This window comes from Engystomops pustulosus, chromosome 11 (genome assembly GCF_040894005.1).
Source record: "Engystomops pustulosus chromosome 11, aEngPut4.maternal, whole genome shotgun sequence".
NCBI classification, from domain to species: Eukaryota; Metazoa; Chordata; class Amphibia; order Anura; family Leptodactylidae; genus Engystomops; species Engystomops pustulosus.
This window is the reverse complement of record NC_092421.1, coordinates 40,696,049-40,721,893: the sequence shown is the minus strand read 5'-3', so window position 1 is coordinate 40,721,893 and position 25,845 is coordinate 40,696,049. Positions and strand designations below refer to the sequence as shown.

General features: G+C 41.7%; 1 protein-coding gene across 5 annotated transcripts in view; it reads right to left on the bottom strand.

The window, feature by feature from the left end:
* Positions 1–10,213: 10,213 nt before the first annotated feature.
* The window catches only part of OGDHL (oxoglutarate dehydrogenase L), a 114,599-nt gene continuing 98,967 nt past the window's right edge, over positions 10,214–25,845 (bottom strand). For all 5 annotated transcript variants that reach the window (XM_072130565.1, XM_072130567.1, XM_072130563.1 and 2 more), the window contains exons 17-23: positions 21,153–21,331; positions 18,498–18,569; positions 18,210–18,335; positions 18,058–18,130; positions 16,411–16,574; positions 11,883–12,037; positions 10,214–10,940 (exon numbers count right to left, since the gene is read on the bottom strand). In XM_072130565.1, the coding sequence (XP_071986666.1) occupies positions 10,817–10,940; positions 11,883–12,037; positions 16,411–16,574; positions 18,058–18,130; positions 18,210–18,335; positions 18,498–18,569; positions 21,153–21,331 (893 nt within the window). In that variant the 3' untranslated portion in view covers positions 10,214–10,816. The remainder of the gene's footprint in view (positions 10,941–11,882; positions 12,038–16,410; positions 16,575–18,057; positions 18,131–18,209; positions 18,336–18,497; positions 18,570–21,152; positions 21,332–25,845) is intronic.

The window sequence follows — 25,845 nt, the reverse complement described above, 5'->3', positions numbered from 1 at the left end:
AAATGGGTTGGTTATATAGGGGGTTTTGTTGCTAAATATGTAAAATTTGATTTCAAACAGTATTTATCCCCAAAAAAGTCAATTCCGAAAATACGGAAAATCGCTATTCGATTTGTAGGCCGCGTGACGTCAAAATAAATTATCCAAACATTTCAAAAATTATGAAAATGTAAAGTAGACAAATGGGAAATGTTATTCTGCAAGTTATTTAGGTGGTAAATCTATCTGCCTGAAAACGCGGTGATTTTGGGTTGCGGGAGGTCAAAAACCCACGATCCACAAGCCGGTCAAAGGCATCATCAGCAGCGTCTTCAACGGCATTCTGAACGCCACTACAGAACAAAGAACGCATCCAGCTTGCACAGCCCAAAGACACTCTACATAACGTCCCCTGGGACAACAAAGCGGCGAAATAGACATAGCTGGTGATCGGAACCCGCAGAAAAAGGCAACACGGTCCCACTAAGAAACACTAACATCAGCCCAGCTGAATATCAACTAACCGTGAGTGCCAAATAATATAACAAACAGTCGCATATTACAAACCATAAAGGTACCACATGAAGGCTAAAATTGTCTTAAAAGATTGAAAGCTGCTCAAAGAAACAAATTTTATTGTCTATTTTTTATTTTTTATTATATAAAAACGTGTATTACAGGCATAGGGCCCTATGACCTGAAAACACAAACCTCCTGGAACACTTACCCCTTGGTCGTAAACCTTAACACATATATGTTAATCAACAAATATAGATTTCATCTATCAAATATCTGTGAACTTTTTTCTTTCCATTTTGGGAATTTTATGAAAGTACCTTAAAAAAGGATTTCATGTTTTACTTCTCTGTCTATGTATAATCGCGCCTTTTGTTTATATATAATCGCCATTTTTCTATGCATGAATATGTTTTTAAATGTCTTAAATATTGGTCTTCAACTATTGTAATTGAATATTATATCGAGACAAGCAAATTGAATTAAATTGTTTTTTGTTGACAAGTTGTTAACAAATTCTTGTTAACAAATTGTTTTAAAAAAATTATTAACAAATTGTTTACAAATTCTTGATAACAATCTGAGACAGTTTCTATTTTAGTGCCCACATTCTTTGCAAAAAATCAGTTTTGTGCAGTGCAATGATGACTGCACATGTTTCTTTAGAGATAACCATGGTTAACAGAAGAGAAACAATGATGCCAAACACCAGCCTCCTTTTAAAGTGTCCAGTGTAGTGATTCTTACTTAATCATGACAGATTGATCTATAGCCCTGTCCTCATCAACACCCACACCTATGTTAATGGAGCAATCACTGAAACAAAGTTAGATGCTCCTTTTAAGGCAGGCCTGCAATGAATTTGAAATGTGTTTTGGGGGAAAAAGTTCATTTTCTAGGCAAATATTGACTTTCCAATTAATTGTTGCTAAGCTGATCACTCTTTATAACATTCTGGAGTATATGCAAATTGCCATTATAAAACCTGATGCAGTAGACTTTGTAAAAATGAACATTTATATAATTCTCAAAACTTATGGCCATGACTTTATTTCTCCATATGTCTTTCCATGCACATCTTCCTAAGCTCCAGCCAGAATTATGAAACTGTTTGAGGAGTGTATCCATACTAGACCTTAGAACCATTCTGATTCCTTACATCCCTGCATCTGAGCATGGGAATGTCCTGGGACTGCACTGCTTACATAGATGTCCTTCATTCATTCTCATCATACTCTGGACAAATGTATAGAAGAGTGCAATGCAAATTGCAGTCTGAGGGTTTGAGTAATTTTTACCTGCATATGACCATAATAATGGTTTTTATCTTCCATATGTGGGCACAGCACAGTGCTACTATCTTGCGATGGCACTATGGGGATGTGCACCGACAGAAGACTGTAAAATTGAGCTTGGAGTAAAAGAGGGTTGGACTTGGTTTGGAAGGAGGATGTACTGTCTACTACACTGGGGAAGCGTGGGCATTAACTAGTAGGTGGTACTTGAGAAGTGGCTGAAAGAGCAGAGCAGGAGCAGTGCATGCTAGATTTTGTAGTAAGTGCACACAGGAAGCCTGAGAAAGTAAGAGCAGGAGGTCAACAACGCTTTGTATCACATTGGAGGATACAGAGGACCACGAGAAAAAACTATGGAGGATATATTGTAATGTCCACAAGCGTTTAGGGTTTTAGCAATATTTAATGTGTATGGTGGAAAAACTTGTTAACTAAAGAAGCCTTTTGGAAGGCCAAAAGCGTAAATAAATACTGTTTGGATATATGGTCCCAATTTAGAAACTTACCATATTCACTGGAGATCAAAATTAGTGAACACCAAAATTGCTTTAGCAAACATGAAACAGGTAGGCAGCACAGTGAGAAGAAAAACGGGGATTCAATCCGTGTGGGTGCCTGCTATTTTGGTCTGACCCAAGACCCAATTGTATGCAGGTAACAGAAGAAATAGCGGCACTCCGACTTCCTATTCCAGGTTATATTTATTCACATGTGGAAAACAAAGCTACGTTTTGGCTAGCTCAATGTAACCATTTTCAAGCTTGAAAATGGCTACATTGAGCTAGCCGAAACGTAGCTTTGTTTTCCACATGTGAATAAATATATCCTGGAATAGGAAGTCGGAGTGCCGCTATTTCTTCTATTACCTGCATACAAAATTGCTTTAACACTTTAAGGACACGGCCCAAAATCGCCTTCAGAACATTCAGGACACATATTTTCCAATGAGTTAATTCTTATGATAAAAATAGCAACCGTGCCACTTCATTAGAATGAAATCATTCTATAGGTCTGTACAATTAAGGAGATATCAAACAGGTACAGGTTTTATTGTGTTTTTATTACTTTAGCAAATAAAAACTCATTTTTAAGGAAACCGCAGGTGTCGCCATATTAAGAGAGCTATAACTTTTTTATTCCTCAATCAAAAGAGGGTTATTAGGGTTTGTTTCTTGCGGGAAAAGGTAGCGGTTAGATTGGTGCTATTAAAGCAGGAACAAAAGAAAAACTGAAATATCACATGGTCATAAGTATTCAGAAATTTTTTTTTTAATTTAATTTTTTTAAAAAAATCTTTACTTAATGTACAAACACCCAACAGTTGCCTCAAGGGAGTACATAATACAATCATGAACAGTCATTTGTACAATGGGAGTAATGCAGATAAACCCCATTAAATAATATTGCAGAAATGAGAGGAGCATACTCCCGACAAAGTCACCGCTTCCCTAGAGCAGCAGACCCACACTCAATCAAAGAGAATCGATTTGAGGTACCCATAGCAACGTAGGTAAGTTCATAAACCGGAAGATCTGCATTAATCAGAGCAAAACATTTAGCAAGAGTAGGGAGTTTAGGAGGTTTCCAGTTCAGTAAAATTACCTTCCTACCAAAGAACATTAGCAAACGAAAGAGAGCCCTTCCAAACTTAGCCTGAAGAATGTTGCCTACCAGAACCAGGAGACAAACCGGAGGGGAACAGGCACCAGGGAGACCCAAACGCTCATTAATGTGGGAGTGAATGTCCATCCAATAATCCTGAATTGATGGGCATTCCCATCCACACATCTGAGGGGAGTCTGCGCATCTGATGGCGACACAAAGGGGCCAGGTAAACTTGGTGCAACCATTTGACCTGTATCAACTGATCACGAGCGCTCACGACCATGGAGTGCGAATTATATGTGGGATACATACCTCTGACATATCATGAAACTTCTCTTAGAGGGTGATTGCTGCATGTCTAGTAGCTGTTTGTAGAAAGTGGAAGTGGGTTTTGCAAAATTTGGTGCCCACATACTGCATAGCAGGGTCTCAAATTTAGTGACATCTCTATGGATAACTATCCCCAGAAAGACAAACTGCTCAACAACAATCAGATTACAAGATGATGAAATCAGGGAAGCATCAAAGTCATCCATCATCAGGAATGCAGACTTGTGCCATTTAACCTTCAGTCCCAAATTCCTCTAGAGCATCAAGCGTAAGGCCCAGGTCAGCTAGGTATATCAGCAGATCGTCTGCGTATAGGGACACCTTTTCTGTGATACTAGCAATGTGCCACCCCCTCCCCCACACACACAAAATTGCTGTGCTATTATAGATCAGGGCATTCATGGGCTCCAACAGTAGAGCAAAAAGCATGGGAGATAGCAGGCAACCTTGCCTAGTTCCCCTCCCCAGATGGATTTAGTCAGATAAATACCCATTGATCCGGACCCACACCCTGGGCTTACGATAAAGCATCTGGAGTCACTTGTTGAAAACCTTGGGAAAGCCTAATCTACCCAACACCTCTCACATAAATCTGTATTCTACCGAGTCTAATGCTTTAAGTATTCAAACTTTTCCAGTGATACATATTTAACTCACATGCTGTCCATTTCCTTCTGATCCTCCTTTTGATGGTTCTACTCCTACTCATTGGAGTCCAGCTGTGTTTAAAGGAAAACTACTAGCATCTAGTCTTCGTGGGCACACACCTGTCTATAGAAGACCTCACAGCGCATGTCAGAGCACATGAGAATCATGTTGTCTAAGGAACTTTCCGAAGATCTCAGAGATAGAATTGTGGCAAGGCACAGATCTGGACAAGGTTACAAAATTATTTCTGCGGCACTCAGGGTTCCTAAGAGCAGAGTGGCCTCCATGAGAGGAGGCCTTGATGAGAGGTAAAGAAGAACACCAAGATCACTGTGGCTGAGCTCTAGAGATGCAGTAGGGAGAGGGAATGCAGCCCTTCACCAGTCAGGGCTGAGTGTGCCGACAGAAGCCTCTCCACAGTGCAGACATATGAAAGACGGATACAGGACAAATGGTTGCCATTGAAAGAAAGATCAATGTGGCCAGGTACAGAAATATCCTGGATGAAAACCTCTTCCAGAGTGCTCTGGATTTCAGACTGGGCCAAAGGTTCACCTTCTAACAAGACAATGACTCCAAACACACAGCTAAAATAACAAAGCTGTAGCTTGAGAACCATTCCTGACTGACCGAGCCAGAGCCCTGACCTAAACCATCCAACCTGAGAGATCTGGAGAGGATCTGCAAGGAAGAGGCAGAGGATCCCCAAATCCAGGTGTGAAAAACTTGTTGCATCACTGCCAAGAAGCCTCAGGGCTGTACTATCTCAAAAGCTGATTCTACTCAATACTAAGCAAAGGGGCTGAATACTTATGACCATTTCTTGTTTAACCTACGCGCACCAGGACGTTATAGTACGTCCCTGTGGGTAGATACTTCCTGCACCGGGACGTTTTATAACGTCCCGCTTCTGGCACTGCCTCAGAAACGGAGCCGGCACCAGAAGCAGCGGCTTTCAGTTGTCTATTAAAGCTCACACCGCTCTGTAACACCCACGATCGGAGCCGTGAGTGTTAACCCCTTACATGCCGTGGTGGAGCATGGGGTCTTTGAGGACGCCAGAATCTTCTACTGGAAGAGCCGCCTTCCTGGAGACTTTTGATATAGCAATGTGCACTTTTGCCACCTTATCCCACGCCTCCGTGTCCTTTTCCGCAAATAGATATTTTCTTTTCATAGCTTTTGGAAAAAAAGCTTTCCTATCTGATCTTTTCCATTATGCTTTAATAATGGAGATGTTCTGATGAATGGGAAATAATCTCTTCTTCTGTTCCCCTAATCATGATATCTGTCACAGATTATTCCTTCTCCTCCTAATAAAGTTGATCAGGGCTACAATGGAACTAAAGATGGTCAGCATCCTCCGATGGGAATAGAGGCCTGCCCAACTTCTCTTCCTCTTTCGAGTCTGACAACAACTCCTCTGGGCTTGAGTCCGAGTCGTCCACCACTCGAGTTGCTTGGGGAGCTATATGCCCTGAGGGATTTTTTCATACCCTGCATAGAACTGCGCACTTCGTGCTCAATAAAGGTGTGCAAAGACTCAACTGATCCTGGGCCATCATATGCTGGATACACTGATCGCAGTTTGGCTTCAGGTACAAATTGGGCAGGTCACCTCCACAAACACGATTTTTAGCTTTAGCAGTAGATTTCCCCCTACGTGTCTCTTCCCTCTAAACAAAGAATCACATAAGAGATCATCAGAACCATTTTAAAGGCTTGGCAAAGCCGCACTCACTTTCCGGCGGACTATCCACTCCATTTACCGTAGCGGTGTCCACCGAATCTCTACCACCTTTGTTCGAGCTCATATCACCTGCCGGAGAGTAAGTTGATCTTCAAAGGTCCTCTGACTGAAGCACAGCAGCAGACTGGAGCTGAAATCGATCCTGTGCCTGGCTGCAGGTGTAGAATACACACAGGACTCCTGTGTGGGAACTCATATTTGAATTTGCCGCCTTCTGACATCACGGGTCACGTGGGACACCAACCAGGGCCTCACTTCCTGTCAGCGCCGGAAGTGGGGCGGACGCTATCTTTGCTGACCCGCAAGAGAAGCGGACATGCTGCGCTTAGCCGCTCCCACTCCCACACGTCCCCTCCTGGATTAGGAACGCGCCGGAGCCTATACTGCACCTGCAGACTCCCGCTGCGACCAACAGCCTACTCTGCATCACCATGCACAGCCACTCCAGGGGTACCTGGGACTCCGATTCCCCCTCTCACCGCACTACAGAGCCCCACCGAGACTCCCTTGATCCCTGTCAGGGACTGGAAACCACTGAAGGAGGAAGGCCCGGACGCGCCTTTAAAGTCCTGGGTTTCCTGTCCCTGGAGGAGGATCCCTCTCTCCGATTGGGTGCTGTTGTGGTGAAAGGGGAAAATATTACAATTTGTAGATCACAGCTCCATTTTGTTTTAACCCCTATAAAACACCTAAAAGGTTAACAAACTTCTTAAAAGTGCTTTTTCATACGTTGAGGATTGTAGTTTCCATAATGAAGTAATTTACTAGTCTAGCTATTATTTAGGCCTCTCAGTCAATTAAAAGTTGAGCAGGTCCATCTAAATATGGGTTTTGCTGATTATCCAAAAAAGGTGAAAATCACCACCCAAATTCTGAGCCTTATAACATTCTTGTAAAATATGTGGAATCTTAAAAAAACCATGCCAACATAAAGCAGACATTTGGGAAATATAAGTCACTATCTGCATCAAAAGTAGAGAATTAAGAACGATGAAAATAAAGAATTTTTCAAAAATTTTGCCAAATGTAGTTTTTTTTCATAACTAAACACAAAAAATGTCATCCAAATTTTTAAACTACGAGGCTGTTCTCCAATCCAAGCTTTACTCCGGGCTTAACACCATCAGCTTTTCAATGGTGGTTGGACAAAGGCCTATATAGAATCGTTGACTTTATTGATAGGCTGGGAATACGGTCTGTGTCGTACATTCGCTCTATACATAATCTCCCAGATACAGAATTGTTCAGATTCTCTCAAATTACACATTTTTTGCAATCACTTAAAAAAGTAACTCCTGATATAAGTCTTTGATCAAGGTTTGAAACACTCAGTTTACACAGTAAGGCTAAATTCACACTGCCGTGAGCCCGCCGCACCGTAGCACGGCGGGCACACGGCAGCGCGGGGAGAGGAGGAGGAGGTGTGCCCAGCTCACCCCCGCCTCTCTCCATAGGAATTAATGGCGTGCGGCGCCGTAATACGGGGAAAGATAGGACATGTCCAAAAACATGTGTGCTGCACCGTACCGCTCCCGTACAGGGCCGTGAGCCCCCATAAGTGTATGGGGGACATATATCGGCCGTATATACGTCGGCCGTATATATGTCCCCCATACTGTAGTGTGAATGTAGCCTAACACGGGGAGAGGTACTTTATCCCAGATATATACTATGATGGTTTCTTCTGTTAATAAGCTTCCTTATATGCTAGCGTGGGAAAAGGATTTTGCTATCAACCTAACAATGAGAGAGTGGCAAGACATGGCGGAGCGCACCTTTAAGATCTCGATAAATGCTAATTTAGTGGAGGCAAACTTTAATGTCTTTTCACAATGGTACATGGTGCCCTCCCGCCTGTCACAAATTTTTCCCACAGTACCATCTCAATGTTTCAGAGGGGGCGGGAGGGAGGGCACTCATGCTCACATATGGTGGCATTGTCCTAAGGTCAAGCGATTCTGAAAACGCGTATTTAACATGTTATACTCCATAACGCAAATAAATCTTAAGCTTTCTCCTGTGTACGCAATTCTGAATGGAACAATACCAGACCTCTCGGTTGCACAACATAGATTTACTTCTAACCAGAGGTCACATTAACGCCTCACCACGCGTTATAGACAGGTTATGAGGCGCCATTACCCCCCAAAATAATTGCCATGCGTAAAAGAACGCATGGCAATTATTCCCTGTAGCGCGCAGGCTGAGCAGCCCGGCGCGCTCTGCAAATGAGGTACATGTCAGAAGCGTGATCGCAGCGGAGAGACCCGAAGTGAGTGCACTGGCCCCGGGGGAGACTTGTGGGCTGCGAAGATGTTGCTCTCCGTCCTGCTCTACCTGCCCGCAGCTGCCTGCATTTATGTGATCAACGGGACCTAAGAGCAGTGCCGGGTGAGTGTATGCAACGTTGTGTGTGCGGTGCTGTGAGTCCGCAGTGTGTGCGGTGCTGTGAGTCCGCAGTGTGTGCAGTGCTGTGAGTCCGCAGTGTGTGCGGTGCTGTGAGTCCGCAGTGTGTGCGGTGCTGTGAGTCCGCAGTGTGTGCGGTGCTGTGAGTCCGCAGTGTGTGCGGTGCTGTGAGTCCGCAGTGTGTGCGGTGCTGTGAGTCCGCAGTGTGTGCGGTGCTGTGAGTCCGCAGTGTGTGCGGTGCTGTGAGTCCGCAGTGTGTGCGGTGCTGTGAGTCCGCAGTGTGTGCGGTGCTGTGAGTCCGCAGTGTGTGCGGTGCTGTCAGTGTGTGCTGTGTGTGCTGTATGTGCTGTGTTGTGTGTGCTGTATTGTGAGTCCGCAGTGTGTGCTGTGCTGTGCTGTCAGTGTGTGCTGTGTGTGCTGTGTTGTGAGTCCGCAGTGTGTGCTGTGTTGTCAGTGTGTGCTGTGCTGTGTTGTCAGTGTGGGCTGTATGTGCAGTGTGTGAGTGTAGTGTGTGCGGTGTATTACCAAAATATTCATACTCCTCCTCGGGTAAAAATACTCCTCAAAAATGGTGAGAGGAGTATTTTTACCCTTTTGAAAAAATGTTAGTGCGACCTCTGCTTCTAACCTTTTCTTAGCAGCTAAGATCGCAATAGCAACTTCGTGGAAAAAAGCTGTTGTTCCATTACACTTGGTAAAATCTAAGCTAAATTGGATTATGATTAACGATAAGTTATACAGTATGTTACATGATAAAGAAGCAATTTTTAAGAAAATTTGGCAAGACTGGATCACATATTCCTCTACTGCATGAGTAGTGTTACTGGTATTTTAGGTCCTTTTTCGGGCTCTCACCCAATCTTCCTTCCCTTTCTTCCTTCCATTCCCCCCCAACCCTTTTTTTTTAATGGTTTTACTGTATTGTCAGAAGGATTTGGATGTATTAGATAGCCTCAGCTTCAGAGATCTTTGTTGAGCTATTTAAGCTAATTATAAGAATATACATACTGTATACTTTATGAAAAATGTATTTATGTTGCTACATAACTGTCAAACAAGGTTTCATGTTTTATTGCTTCAAAAACTCAATAAAAATTATTGTTAACAAATGTTTAAACTAACATGAAGTACAATGTGTCACGAGGAAACCATCTCAAAATCCCCCGGATATCTTATAGCGTTCCAAAGCTATAAGCACTTATAGTGACACAGGGCAGATTTGAAAAACGGGACTGCGTCCTAAAGGCCAAAATAGTCCAGTAGGGGTTAAATTAACACAAATATTTACATTTCATTTTTTTCAGTCAAGATTTGGGAAAAGTAAATTAATGAGCAAAAAAAACTTTTTAGATTTTACCAATTGGCTGCATTGAAACTGTGAAAACTGTAAAGAGGTCTGAATAATTTCTATAGCCACTGTAGTAATAATCTTTCTCTGTGCTACAGTCATTGCTGTTTTTTTATTATGAAAATTGCGTTTTTGGAAAGTAAAGGTTTTATGTTGCTACTTTTGTAAAACATTGTTCTAGTGGCATGGTGTACTTGTTACAAAAACTCCTTTAAATGTTGATCAATAGAGAGAACTTGATTTTTTTTTTAGAAATAATGTAATCACACATCTCATTTTGATATCCAATCTTCGGGGCTACTTTGCTCCATAATAAACCCAGTCAGGAGAACAACAATGATTTGAAGTTCTTTATTTATTAACGACTGATAAATATCCGATACAAGGATTACATGACAAAATAAAGTTAACTTTCTATTCTGCCATTTGAAACACTTCACAGCCTACAATTGATCTACAATTTCCACTATAACATACAGAAATGTCATCATGGAGCTATACGTGGACCTGACTGGATGTAGTAAACCAGCTATCCACATCCAACCAGCTCCTCCCATCACCAAGTGTAAAGAGAAATCATCAACCACTGCGTGTAGAGAAGTGGTGAAAGTAATGAAATGCAGCAGGACCATACTATTGAAAATCTCAAGCCTGGCCTTCCCACTGAAATCAGGGTCTTAGTTCTTTTTAGATGAACTTTGAACTAAAAAGAAAATTTAAGAGCAAATTAAAACATTTTCGGAAATGAATTAGACACATTTGGGTTGACTTCTTTATGTCATTGTGTATATCAGCTGTAACTCATTGAAAGATATTATCAAATGTATAAATAAGAAAATATGAGTAAAACTAATGCTGAGTTATCCCATTTCATTGATAGTATTTACATCCGGACTATAATACTTTATAATATACAGTATGTCGTCTAGGTCTACTGCATTAGAAGGTCTTCCCTTCAAAACACTGCAAATTAAAAGCACCGTCCAAAAATCTCCTTAGCTCCACATGATGGGTGTTTTTATTGCCTGTGGCTGGGGCAGCTGCTGGGTCACGACCAACATACCTAAAAAAAAAATATAGTATATATGTAAGACAAACTTTTAAGAACCAATGACTCCTTGACATTTTAGAGGTAGAAGTAAATATCCAGAAGTCCACATTAGTCCTTGTTTACATCCTGCTGTGCTACATGCACGTATGGTCTCCGCTGAGATACCTACCTATATGGTACAAGGCAGTGGTCATGTCTGTGTATAATACACCATTAAACCAGGTAAAGTAAATAGAAAAGTGTTAGCAGCCCATGTGTATGGGTAGGGTACATGGTGACTTTAGGACATGCAACATTGAAGGGTTTACATGGGATGAAGTTATGTGCCCCACTGGGTATAAAAATACTCCACTGTCTCCGTTGCAGTGTCATGCTCCCGTCACTGCCAGTCTCTGTATTCAAAGGCTCAGCGGTGACTTGAGGTAGAGGGAGGGTGCTTGAGTGTGAAGTCACCTCAGAGCCCCTATATACAGAAATCGCCGGCTGATGCGAGGGAACGTGCAGCAACAAAGAGAAGTGACCATATGCTATTTTTTTTCCCAATGTCAAAAGCAGTTATACTGAAGGGCCAATTTCACACGATTCCATTTTGTCCTGTCCCCTCAAAATCCGGTCCAAAGATGCACCCATCTTTGAATCCTTTTCCGATAAATCAAATGCTGTATGAAAACATCCTAAGGCCCCTTCTACACTCGCATCACACTCGCAAAGCATGCTGCCCGGATCGCACTGCCCGAACGCTGCAAACCGGAACGGAACTCAGCATGTCAGTTCAGTTCGGGCCGGGAGATGCAGGCAGCACGTGTTGCGAGTGTAGAAGGGGCCTAAGAGTTCTAACAAATATATTTGTTATTTTTACCGTAAAGAAATTTGAGAGTTTATAGATATTAAGGAAACTTTCTCCTAATGAGGGACAGAGTATGAGGAATACATGTTCAGTATTTATATATTTACCATATTGGCCTAGTATGATTCAGAAGGGTGAGGAAGCGGGGCTGGATGTAATCATAATAACCCATATTCTTGTGCTCCTCCTGGCACCACACCAGCTCTGCATTGTGATACTTATCAACTTCTTCTTTCACCAAGTCATAAGGAAAAGGGGCAATCTGCAATACAGGAAGGAAATGTGGTACATATTTGATACCATGTTATATATTTGGAAGAATTAGGCATAGTGAGATGTACATAAAATCTCTTATGCTGTAGAGATGTGGAGGGCACCACCCACAATCCTAATCCAACATCCTGAATACAAACAGAAAGGGACTTGCAAGGGTGCTCAGCATAGACAGGAAGGCAATACATCTAATATGAAGAAAGAGTAGCGGCACTCATCTGGTAAAATCCAAAAAAATCCAATAAAATGTCTTTATTATATCACAGCAAAGGGTGCGGTGGGACGCCAGGCACAGCATCCGTTAAAGTCCAACCTGTCTCTATTAGTCCTAGAGTACACAATTTCAGTTGCCCCTGGTTTCAGACCCTGTATTTTCTGGCTTCTCATAGTGTGAGAACAGATATGTAGCAGTGCCGTGTGTAATATCTATCTCATGGATCTCATCATCTCTCATCTGTCTCATCTCTCTTTTTATGTGTAAGATACTATAACAATGTTCAGAAGGTAAATGAAAATGTATATAAACCTGTAACCTGATAATCTAACCACATTGTCAGCTCACAGAACTAGATGGATCATATTGGGGCATATTTACTTACCTGGTCCTGTGGCGATCCCCGATTCGGACGGTCCGATTAAGTCTGGCGCGATTCACTAAGCTCGTGCACCCGAGTTCCTGCATCCGTCGCTTCCCTACCGAGGTCCACCGGAGTTCCCCTTCTTCTTCCCGGTGCTTGTAAGTGCGTGTCTTGCGACACAATTTGAAATGTTAAATCCCGCGTGTAGTCCGACGGCCCGCCCCCCGATTTGTGTTGCATGAAAGCCAGCGCCGATGCGCCAAAATCCCCCTTAGTAAATGAGCCCCAATGTGTCTGCTTACAGAGTCCCAGCCCCCACACCCTGGAATCTTACACTGGCCATCACTGATAGGATAGAGTGATAGGAGCTAAACCCCCCCAAAGGCAGGTTAAATGCCACCGCAGCATTTAATGGGTTAAACACCCTGGATCAGAGCCCACTCCGACCGCGGGTGTTACACTGGGGTGTCGGCTATTAGGTCGCAATCATCTTATAGTAAATAAGTTGCTTAATAACATTTCCCATATATCTACATTTTCATAATTTTTGAACTGTCTGCATAATTTATTTTGATGTCACGCGGCTTACAAATCGAATATTGATTTTCCGTATTTTCAGAATTAACATTTGGAGTATTGGATAGATACTGTTTTAAATTTTACAAATTCGACATCAAAAAAACCCCATGTAACCAACCCATTTTCAAATCTGCACTCCTCAAACTATCAGAAACAACTTTAAGGAAGATCGTTAACCCCTTGAGATCTTCAGAGTAATTGAATCAAAATGGAGGTGAAATTTCGAATGGTCAAATTTTGTTGGTTATACGTTCATTTAGCCCTAAAATTTACACATTTCCAAAAGACAAAACGAGAAAACCATAAAACAATTTAATATGCAATTTCTCCCAAGTACAGGGACCCCCACATGTGGCCATTTCTTGTTTTATGGGGGCACAGCGAGGCGCGGAAGGGAAGGAGGGACCTGCAGCTGCCAGGAATTTAGTTTCCTCATTGGCCCCTTTTGTAGGCTATAAAATTTTAGCTTTTTTGTTATTGGTGCCATTTGACGGCATTGTTTTTGCTGGATGAGATGCTTTTTCCAGTGTTACCATTTTTGGGTTGATATCCCTTTTTGTTGAAAATTTAGGAACTTTTTTTTGAGGGCAAGAATAGAAAAGCATCAATTCTGTACTGGATTTTTTCCTTTTTTTTCGTGTTCACCATATAGCCTAGACATTTTTAAGTTGTGGGGTAACATCTGTTCCTCCCCGGACCGGACTTATTTTAATGGTAATGTAGGCTGCATTTCTTTGAATGTACAGGCGGTCCCCTACTTAAGGACACCCGACTTACAGACAACCCATAGTTACAGACGGACCACTCTGACCTCTGGTGAAGCTTTCTGAATGCTTTACTATAGTCCCAGGCTGCAATGATCAGCTGTAATGTGTCTGTAATGAAGCTTTATTGATAATCCTTGGTCCCATTACAGCAAAAAATGTTTAAACTCCAATTGTCACTGGGGCCAAAATTTTTTTGGTCTGGAACTACAATTATAAAATATACAGTTTCGACTTACATACAAATTCAACTTAAGAACAAACCTCCGGACCCTATCTTGTACGTAACCCGGGGACTGCCTGTATTGTATTTTCATTGGATCTTGATATTAGTTGATATGCATAGTGTTGCTAAGATTTTCCTCTTGTTGATTATATATTCCAATGTATACATGCATTATTTTAGACTACTCTGATCATTTTATACTCATCTATATAACATCAGTTTTGGCATTTTTTTGCCGTACATATAGTGCCGTACCCTGGGGAGGCATGTGATGTACACCCATTTTGGTTTTTTAATTATGTTTTAATGTTGATACCAATACAGTTTATTGTTTGTCATTAATACGCATCTCCTTTTCTTTCTACATTGACACCATATAGCCTAATAATCATGGTATCTTTATTCTATATTTTGATACGATTACGGGGATACCAGACTTTAATATTTTTTCTTATGTTTTACTAAATTTGCCAAATAAAACCCTAATGTGGGGGGAAAAAAAATCTATCATTTTAGCATTGCCGTCTTCAAAGGCAATGGCATAACCTTTTTACCAGTGGCGTAACTTGTCGCTGATGGGACCCAGTGCAAAGTCTGTGCCAGGCCCCCTCCGACTATAATGTATGGTTCATAGTACTAGTCTTCTCATATGGGAAAGTGAGACCTTATGGGCCCCTAAAGCCTCTTGGGACTGGTTGCGACCGCATCCTTTGCACCCCCTCATGTTACTCGCCTGCTTTTTACTTTTCTGGCTATGGAGCTGGTTGATGGCTTGTTTTTTTGCGGAACATGTTGTACTTTGCAACAGTATAAATTTTTGGCTGATTTTTACAAGGTTTTTTTTTTACGGCTTTCATCGTGCGGGTTCAATAATGATTTACTTTTATTCTACAGGTTGTTACGTACGCGGTGATACTATATATATGGGGTTTGGGTTATGATTTAGACTTTTTTGTGTTATATGTCTCTTTATATTTTATGGGGTTATGGGCATTTTTAGTGATTTATTGCTTTATTTTTTCTTGAAAAAGATTATTATTATTATTTTTTTTTTACTTTTTTACTGCTTCCACCATGGGACATGAACAAGCAATCATCTGACTGCTTGTTCATGATAATACCCTGAAATGCCCTGCAATGCAGGGGGGGCTCATTGTGGGGTTAATACCCCCCAAAGGCAGGTTAAATGCCACCGCAGCATTTAACGGGTTAAGCACCCTGGATAAGAGCCCACTCTGACCACGGGTGTTACACTGGGGTTTCGGCTATTAGTTATAGCTGGCACCCCGTATATCCCGATGCCGGTTCGGCTCAGATCTTGAGCTGAACTGGCATCAGCTCTGCGTCCGATATATTGGGGTTGTTGAAGGGTAGTTTGTTATCCCTGTAATGCATTCCGGCAGGGAAGTTTGCAGGTCTTCGTAAGCATGTACAGCAATTTCTTTGTGCAAAGTGCTTTGCTTTTTGTACGGCCACTGTATCAATAAACTAGTCATTATCTCTTAATTGTTGTGGCTAAGAAACCAGTACACATATTAAAGTAAATATTACATCAAAATGAAGCATGATAAACTAGGGACACTTACTCATAGATCCAGGCACTGTGACTGTGGTAATCTTCTTATATTTGTTATCCATGGCCTCTTTATTTCTAAAATCAACTTTTAAAACTATGCTAATAAACAAGAAGGGTGTTACCAGAGCACTTCTGTGCTGCAGCTTCACAGGCTGTTACAGTGTGCAGCAGGAGGGGTGGAACAGGGGGAAGAGGAAGAGAGTGTAAAAGCCTTTGAAGCCTTCTGACGTATAAGCATACAGTTAAAGGTTGAAGGAAGGAGGCCATGGATAACAAATATAAGATTACCACACTTACAGTGCATCGGTCTATGAGCAAGTGCCCCGGGTTTATCTTGGTGGATGTTCATGGTATATTTCCTTTAACACAGCAGCTCTTTATACTGAGCATTTAGGCTCTTCTTTCATAGTGAATATCATTCTGACAGGCTATCCATCTAATAAAAAAATTAGGTTTCCCATTTGAGTTTTTATACTTTGCAAATAATCGGGGTCAATACACCCTGTACATAATTTTATTAGCATGACACAAAAAAATATCCCATTTTGTTGTCACATGTAGCCTGATAATTCATTTGGTAACAAATCTTGCTGTCAAAATATTCGCTGGCAAACAGATTAAGGCAGAGAAATATGTTACCTGCTCCAGCCTTGTGATTGCTACTTGGCTTTCCAACTGTTTTTGATGCCTTTCCTTGACAAGCTCATAATAAACCTTCCCAGTGCAGAAAATGACCCGTCTCACATTCTGAGGATTGTGACAAGCCGCTCCACTCTCCAGAATCACACGGCGGAAGACTGTGCCTTGACATTAAATAATGAAGCTAATGGTTAATGCTTTAGAATAACCATACAAATAGGATCACATTGTCCAATAAACTCACAATATAGACACCCAAGCTAACAGGATATACATATTCAATAGTTTTCCAGGATTCACTGAGATGAATGATAAATCGCTAATCACATCCATGTTTAGTTAAAACATTTCGGAGGAAGGGATTTAAATCACATTTTTCTCTTTTTGCGCACTCTTTTTAAGACTTTCTTTGGTGTCACATTGGTGGATCTGTGTTTTTATTGCAAGTATTTCACCTGCCCAGCAAAGTTTGTAGTGACTGTAGTTTATTGTAATACAGATGTTGATGTTTAAAATTCTTGTCCCAAGGTTGCAAAATTTGAAGCGGATGGGCTCCAGTGCCAAGTCTATGCCAGGCCCCAACTATACTGTATGGTTTGTAGTACTTGTCTTCTCATACGGGATGGTTACACCTAATGGGCCCCCTAAGTCGCTTGGGCCCGGTTGCAACTGTACCCTAGGCACCTTCTCAAGTTATGCTCCTGAATGTATTTATCAGTGTAGCTTTGAATTTAAAACTAGGTTTACAATACAGGCGGTCCCCGGGTTACGTACAAGATTTGTTCTGTAGTTTTGTTCTTAAGTTTAAGAATGTTGGGTTGTCATAAAAACAAGGATTAACAGTACAGTACAGTGCAGTGCAGTGCAGTGGGGCTAAAATACAGTAAATTACCAACATCCAGAGGTTGTAACTAGAGGTCGTCTGTAAGTCAGGTGTTCCTAAGTAGAGGGTCGTAGAATATAATGTGTAGAGTCCTCAGTAAACTGATAATCCATCTTATTTCTGAAGGTGGATCTAGCAATAAATTCATTTTCAGTCAACAGTTTAGGCAATGGGGAGAGGCTAAATGAGCCAAGTAGGCAGAGAAAGGGACTTTTTTTTTACATCTCCGTGTAAGCAAATATTTAAGTGCCATGTTCCGTAACTTGGGTGTGCAAATAGATGGCCAAACACACTTACACACTGGTATGCGTCCTCTGACACAGGATCCGTTCTTCCTTTATCTTCTAATGACCTGGTTTTGGAGAAAATCATCTTTTAAAGTTATGAGCCTCAGAGGGTCCCGTCTACATCACAGAATCCCCTTCTGGCTCCATTCTCTTCTAATTATGATGCCACCGGCTCTCTTGCTGGGAAAAGGAGGGCAGGTTGGAGGCAGGCAAGAACGCTGAACATAGGCAGGCATAGTCAGCAGTGGACAGAGACAGAAGGGGATTCTGTAACATAGACATGAGCCCCTGAGGTTCATTTACATAATTTTAAAAGATGATTTTCTCCAAAACAAGGCCATTAGAAGAAAAAAGAAAGAATTGATGCTGTAGAATATGATAATATACCTAATTGATGTGGTAAATTTCCTTAAACTAAATCTCAAGATTTCTGTGGATGGTAAAAAGACGATGTAACAAAACAAAATTTTTACCAACCTGTTTTCATTTCCTCAAAATGTGATTTTGCTTCCGGATGCCTCAACAAAGACTTTGGTGAAAATACAATGAGCTAAAAATAAAAGATTTGTCTTGTTAAATATTCGGTACACAACATATTACTCTGCAAATCCTCAACCAACTTCAGTTACCGGCTTTCGAAAGGGCAGTAAAATCTGCCGCCTGAGAACATGAAAATAGTTGCCAGGTGTTGAGCAGTTCACCACAATCCAATTGCAGTCATATAGTTGGGTCACTTCATAATCCGGGGTAAATTCCTAAAGATGTGTATAGAAAATATGAATTATATGTCATGTACTATGTGGTTACCAGATCAGGAATGAGCAAACATAATCTCCACAAATGACTCATTGAGCAGGTACACTCGGAAAACGGAGATCACGATGGAACGTGGTACGATGTTGGACAATACTACTTACAGGATAAGCGTCGCAGTCATCATTGCTCATCTGCAGGAACCTTTCAGGTCTGGCTGAAGAATGCTCCGGCCCCTAGTAATAGCATTAAGTTAAATAGTGTAAGAAATGCTGGTCTCAGAATCACATTACTGATAGTGAGGGAAAGGAGCAGCATGAAAAGCTTCTAGGAAGTAATTTATTCTGGAGCAATAGGAAACGTCCCTCAAGAAATATGAACTAGCAGCTGGAAAAGAGAGCCAAGGTTATTATGAAAAATGAAAGACGATTCTTATTCACCAGACTGGTAAATAAAATCACTTTAGGATGGAGAATATGGTTGAATTTAATGTTTTTATTAAATCACTGTTATAAGGACAAATCTACTTCCAGTGGTAGAACCTGTTCCTACCCAACATGCAGCCAAAATTCCAGCCACCAACTCACATCCACCTGGAGAGCCACGGGCAGACGCATATTTCTCCCTTTCAAGTCTGCTGTTTCACATGGTGTGCAATAATTATAATTTTAGTTAATTTTAGCAATTCTTATCCAGGCATATTTTCAGCAGTTTTGACCATGAGATGTGTGTGACCATACCTTGTGTGTTGTTAATAAGCAGCAGGACTGTGAAAAGTGCACTTATATTCCAGGACAGTAGCTGGACTCAGGGGTTTGAGAACTGCTGCACAGCTCCTCCATTGCTCTGAGTAAGAACAGATGGAAGCTTCTGGATAGATATTACAGTATAGGGGAGGGGTTGGGGAAAAGCTTCAGTTTCAGAAAACTATCCAATTGCTCCAATCATCGAATAAAAATGTATTTTACATAATCCTGCTGCTACTAACACGACACATAAAGGAATGGTTCTTCAGGACCGCTACCAGACAGCATGAAGGTTTCTTCATGCATGTATGCAGGGTTTTTTGAGTATATCTTCAAGTGTTCTCACAATCAGAACAGCCTCTTTTTCCAGCCTACATGGATCTCGTCTAAATGTGGACGAAAGATTTGCAAAGCCTGTACCTATGCTGACATCACCAAAACCTTTTAGTCTTTTTGCACTCCTTGCTAAATAACTATTTATATCAACTGTAATTCCACTTATGTGGTATAGCTAATTGATTGTGTAATATGCAAGATCCAATATGTGGGGTGCACTGGTACTCCTTTAACCCCTTCACAACCTGGCCCATTTTGTTTTTTTTACTTTTTAATTTTTCACTCACCACCTTCAAAAATCTATAACTTCCGTTCCTGTATTCCTGATTCATGTGCCAGTCCGTTCCTGATCCATGTGCCAGCTCCTGTATTCCTGACGCGAGTCCTAGTGTGCCTACCTGTGCTTTTCTCCTGCTGTCTCCCTGGGTACGGACTGTCTCCTGTATTGCTACCTTGGCTGCTGCCGCAGGCAAGTCACTACTGTGGAATGACCTGGTGAAGACCAGGTGCCACTTAGACTGATCCCAGGTGTCGGCTAGTACCATCTCCCGCGGTGGTCCAGAGGGTCCACAGACTCTGTGCCCTGACATAATATACGGCCATGGACTCCGCCAATGAGCCACGTCAGATACTGGCTGAACTTTCTGGTGTTGTCGCACGGCAGTTGCAGCAGATTGCTGCCCGAGGAGAACTTCTAGGCCAAGTTGCTTCCGCCCTTCAACGGCTGCTTGACTCTCAGCACCAGGCTCTTGTGACTGCTCCTGCGGCAGTTCCAGAGACTCTACCCCAGAGACTTCTCCTGTCATCCCAGCTTGTCCGTCGACACCAGAGCCTAGGCTAAACTATCTATGCCTGATAAATACGATGGCGATCCCAAACTGTGCAGAGGATTCATCACACAGTGCTCGCTGCATATAGTGTTAATGCCATCTCAGTTTGTTACCGAGTGCTCCTTGGTGGCATTCATCATCAGCCTCCTCTCCGGAAAGGCTCTGGCTTGGACTACTCCTCAGTGGGTCAGGAACGACCCAGTTACGGCCACCCATACTACTATCCTGGCGGAGTTCCGGTCCGTGTTTGAGGAACCCGATGTCAAGTTCTGCACATTGGCGTCTGAACTCTTGGAACGACGCGGCTTTATCTGCGACATTTAGACTATGATAAAGCTGTGGTGGATCTTGATCACGAATCAGGATATGTTGAGTTCAGTTCAGACAAGTCACGATCAGACCAAGAAAAGCAGATGATGTACAGGCCCTAGATTGTAGCCAGAACACACCAAAATTTTAAATTAAATTTATGAACAATGATCATTTTTTTAATGTGATCTTGGGGATGACCGTAATTAGAATATTAGATAGCGGTGGTAGATAAAGCATTGTCTAGTGGACCTCATTCAGAAAACCCCCTTTCTGATTTAAGTATGGATTTACATGGTTACAATGTGTCTGTATTATATATGGACCTGCAGCTGGGACAGACTTTGTAGCTGTACTATGCTCCATTATTATTGGGATATATTGTAGCTATGCTCCCTGTACTAGGTCCTGTATCAGTAAGATTTTATGTCTTTTGTGAAGATAAAATAACCTGAGCGTGGATAAACAGCAACTTCAGCCTCATTCATTATTCATGAGCTTACCCTCCTGGGGCAACTATCATTCATTAACTTCCCCACTGTGTAAGCCGGTCAGCTGCTCTGTATGATAAACAGATGTGAGATCAGCATTTCCTCACCATTCCTTCCATGCCATGAGGCAGGAGCAGCACGATTCCATTGTGACGCACCCACTTGGCCTGTCCGGAGCTGATGAACTGGTCAATGATACATTGTGCAGTGTTGTGAAAGTCACCGAACTGAGCTTCCCACAGTACCAAGGCATTGGGACTTGCCATAGCAAACCCAAGCTCAAAACCTGAAAAAAAAAAAAAAAAATGAGAAAAGAAGTTGTATAAATGAGCGCATTTTACTTTGTATGAATACTCAGGTAGGAGTTGTTTTCTTCCTTGTGCAATCTGTTACTTTTTTTAAGACGGCATACCGACATTCATTTCAATGGACATCAGGGATGTAACTACAGGGGTAGCAGCCATAGCAGCTGTTATAGGGCCCATACTGTCAAGCGGTGTGTACAGATATTTAGCTGCACATCTTCCACAGAAAAGAGTTCACTACAAGCGAAGGCATTGCCAGCTCAGAAAAAAAATTCTGAGGGAGGGCAGGACTAGGAATCTACTGCCGTCTACTTCTGCCATACCTATATACTGTGCAGATATGGTAATATGTACTGAATGTGTATTTTAGAAGTTGAAAAAGTAGGTTGAAGCAGCACTCCAATATGTAGTGAAGAAGAGAAAAATTTATTCCACCATTGATGCGACGTTTCGCCTTATCATTAAAGGCATTCTCAAGTAAAGACCTTAATTCGAACCTCCCATGCACGTCTCCAGGACTTCTCCCGAGTTGCACCAATTCTCTGGAATGCCCTTCCCCAGACTCTGAGACTAATACCCACCCTCCAAAGCTTCAAACGTGCTCTTAAAACCCATCTCTTTAGGCAAGCCTATCACACTCGCTAACTGCATGAAATGTCAACTCTCCCTTTACTAATCCATCCTATGTACTATCCTATCTGTTATCGGGCAAACAGCAGATATATACCAAGCTCCAGGCTTCTCTGCAGTCTTTTTCACCTAGGACCCTGTAAATAAGATGGCGGCTGATGGCTGGTTCAAGCAGCAACATCGTTGTTTAGTAAATTATTTATTAAATTATTTTATATTGTTCCCTTATAAAGAATGGCTGGACCATTATACAACCTCTTGTGTCACCCCCTCATCCTCATAGTCTGTAAGCTCTTGTGAGCAGGGCCCTCACTCCTATTGTTCTATATGACTGTTTGTTCTTTGTAATGTAATATAGTTGTATATGTCCCCTATGATTTGTAAAGCGCTACGTAATTTGATGGCGCTATATAAATAAAGATTATTATTATTATTATTATTATTATAAGTAACTGACGGTGTATACACGTAATGTACTGGCACATCCGGCAGCATGCTTGAGAATGCCTTTAATGATAAGGCGAAACGTCGCATCAATGGTGGAATAAATTTTTCTCTTCTTCACTACATATTGGAGTGCTGCTTCAACCTACTTTTTCAATTGCATTTAGCGAGTCATGTCAGACCCGCTCTGAAGACCTGCACCCGACCTCTGCACGGTGCCGTTCCAATCTGTTCCTTTTTTCCTGAATGTGTATTTTATGTGTACTGTATAGGTGTGTACATGTGTATATACTGTATGTGCCGGATGTGCCAGTACATTACGTGTATACACCGTCAGTTACTTAAGAACACCCGACTTACATACAACCCCTAGTTAGAAGCGGACCTGTGGATGTTGCTAATTTACTGTACTTCAGCCCTAGGCTATAATGAACCGCTATACCTGTTATCACATGTGTCTGCAATGAAGCTGTATTGTTAATACTGGTTCTTATGAGAATCCAACATTTTTAAAATCCAATTGCCCCTAAACAAAATTGGCTGGTTCCAACTTACATACAAATTCAACTTAAGAACAAACCAACAGAACCTATCCTGTACATAACCCGGGGACTGCCTGTATATTGTTTTCCCAAGGTGTACGTACCCTGTTTCCCCTAAAATAAGACATCCTCTGAAAATAAGACCTAGTACAATTTTGTTCAGTCTTAGAAATATAAGGCCTCCCCTGAAAATAAGACCTAGTAGCAGTCGTTGCAACATCTCCCCCCGAGCGGTACATTAGTGTGAATAGATCTTTTAGATACTGCAATAGGTTGTAACATTGGTGAAGAATTTGCAGAATAAAATCACTGATTGTTGCAGGACAAATGCGCTACAAGAAGCTACATGGACAGGAATTGGTCATTTAAGGAAAATGCTATTGCTAAATATGAGAGATTGGGGCCAAATATGCCAATAATTCAGAGTTTGGAGAGGTTGATTTTTTGTTCACCAATAAATGTATATGTTTGTTCATAGAAAAATAAGACATCCCCTGAAAATAAGACCTAGTGCCTCTTAAGGAGCAAAAATGAATATAAGATGCTGTCTTATTTTCGGGGAAACAGGGTATATATATTCAATATATATTATATATACACACGGTATGTGGGTCAATATAAGATGACTGTGCATGTAAATGTTGCATATACACTGTATGTGTATTTGATGTGTACAAGATTACTGTATGTATGTATATGTATGTATATGATGTGTATAAATATGCTTTTTTTTAGGTTTAAAGGGAACCATCAGAAATTGACCTAATAAACCACTACCAGTATGTTCTCCCGAAGCCTGAAAATCCCCGCCTTAGGACGCTCCCTTCACTGTAATTACGGTCATGCGTCCAGGGACATCATGACCAGATCTCCTGAAGTCTGGCGCATGATGTCAATCATGCAGGAGGAGGTGTTCACATCGGAGGAGGTGTTTACATGGGGGGAGGCGAGGCAGGGAAACCTTGGCTGATGCAACCAATTAACATCATACTGCAAAGTTGAAATTCTGGATGATGCCACCACACTGAGCCATGAAAGAAACATTATCTGGAAGGTGATTAGCTGCTTGATAACATACTGGTAGCGGTTTATTAGGCTAATTTCTGATGACAGTTTTCCTTTAAGGGATAGGGGGGCCACATGTAGAAGTCTGCAATGGGGTCCAGCCTCTCCTGGTTACGCCCCTGATGGAAGTCAGATGTTTTTCACGGATCCATGTGGAGGAGGAACTCAGAGCTGGTCATATTCCTGACCACGTTTTCAGCTCAAGCCTTTTCATAGAAGCATACGGGAAGGTAAAATATATGCCGTTCATTTTAAAGTTGGGAACAGCTAGTGACTTTTGGCAAAAACAGATGATATACGGACCATTTTACTGACATATGGCTCAACCATGGACAAAAATAATGGACCAGAGATCTATTGTTGGTGGCCCAAGAACAGAAGGTATCCTTAGTATAAAATGATAATCCATGGTATATTATAAAAACCTAAATAAGGAAAAGTACACTAATAAAAGGGTTGAGAAAAGAGTAGAGGAATATCACCAATGTCCTCAGCCTCGTACCTACAGAATTACAGAGAATTAAGCAGGTGGCTATATCTGGCCACAGCAACCACAGATTTTATGGTGCGTCTTTTATAAAATTTGAAGTGCACCTAATTTATTTTCAGAAGAAAAAAAAAGAAAAAACTTTGTGTTCACACATTATTAGATATTCACTGCAGTCTGGTTATGTGTACAGAGAAACCCCCTAAGAAAGTTCCTGCAAGAGCATTCCCTGTAATCTCCATTAGCTGAAATTTTCATTGGAATTAGTTGGATTCCAAAAGAAGCAATGGATAAATGATAATCATTACTATAAAGAGGTTTTATTAATGCCTAATCCTGTAATTAGCAGACATTAGATAAACTCCGTTGTGCAGCGTCTTCTATGTAATTAGTCCTGTCCTGCCGAGCGCAGGATGGAGGGGTGACAGGCCGGCTCCTTGTTATTCTACACACACAGCCAGACACAAGTAGGAGCCGCCACTAAGCTTTCAATGGCAGGTGTCATGTAGCTGTCATTTCTACTATTACCAGGTCAAATTCCCTCTGGGATAGAGACCACGAGAAAGAACAAAAGGGCTTATTCAATGAATATGAATCATATTTAAAAGGAGGGAAAACAAAAAATAAAAGGCATATGATGTATTAATTACACAAATAAATTTTTTTTTCATTTTACAATTAATGTCTCAGTAAATGTGCGTTTCTTACACAGTCTTAGGCTATATTCACACTGCCGTTGCCCGCCCGTACCGTACCGTAGCGGGCAATGGCAGTGCACGGGGAGATGAGGAGGAGGTGAGCGCAGCTCACCCCTCCCTCTCCATAGGAAGTAATGGCGCACTGCGCCGTATTACGTTTAAAGATAGGACAGGTCCTATCTTTTTCCCGTGCGCCCATTTCCGTCTATGGAGGACATATATCGGCCGTATATACGTCCTCCATATGTTAGTGTGAATGCAGCCTTAATCTGTCACCCTGTGATCAATTGGTTGACAGCTGCCACTCGACTGCAATGACCTTATTCCATTATTGTTGTCTTAGTCATCACATTTAGGGGGTGGTCAAGCCCCTCATTTCACAACTTGACTTTCTAGGCCTCATTCATATGACCACGTGCTCAACCAGGCCAAGCACGCGGATGGTTGGAGAATGGGGCGTTACATTACAGTGAGCCACCGTATCATTATCGCTCCTGGTCCTAAAAAAGATAGATTTGCTTCAAGAAAACTGTCTAAAATGCTTTCCAACACATTTATGAAGGATTTTAGACAATATTTTGTCCTTTTTACAACTTATCCAGCAAAAGGGGGAGTGTACTGTGTAGGAG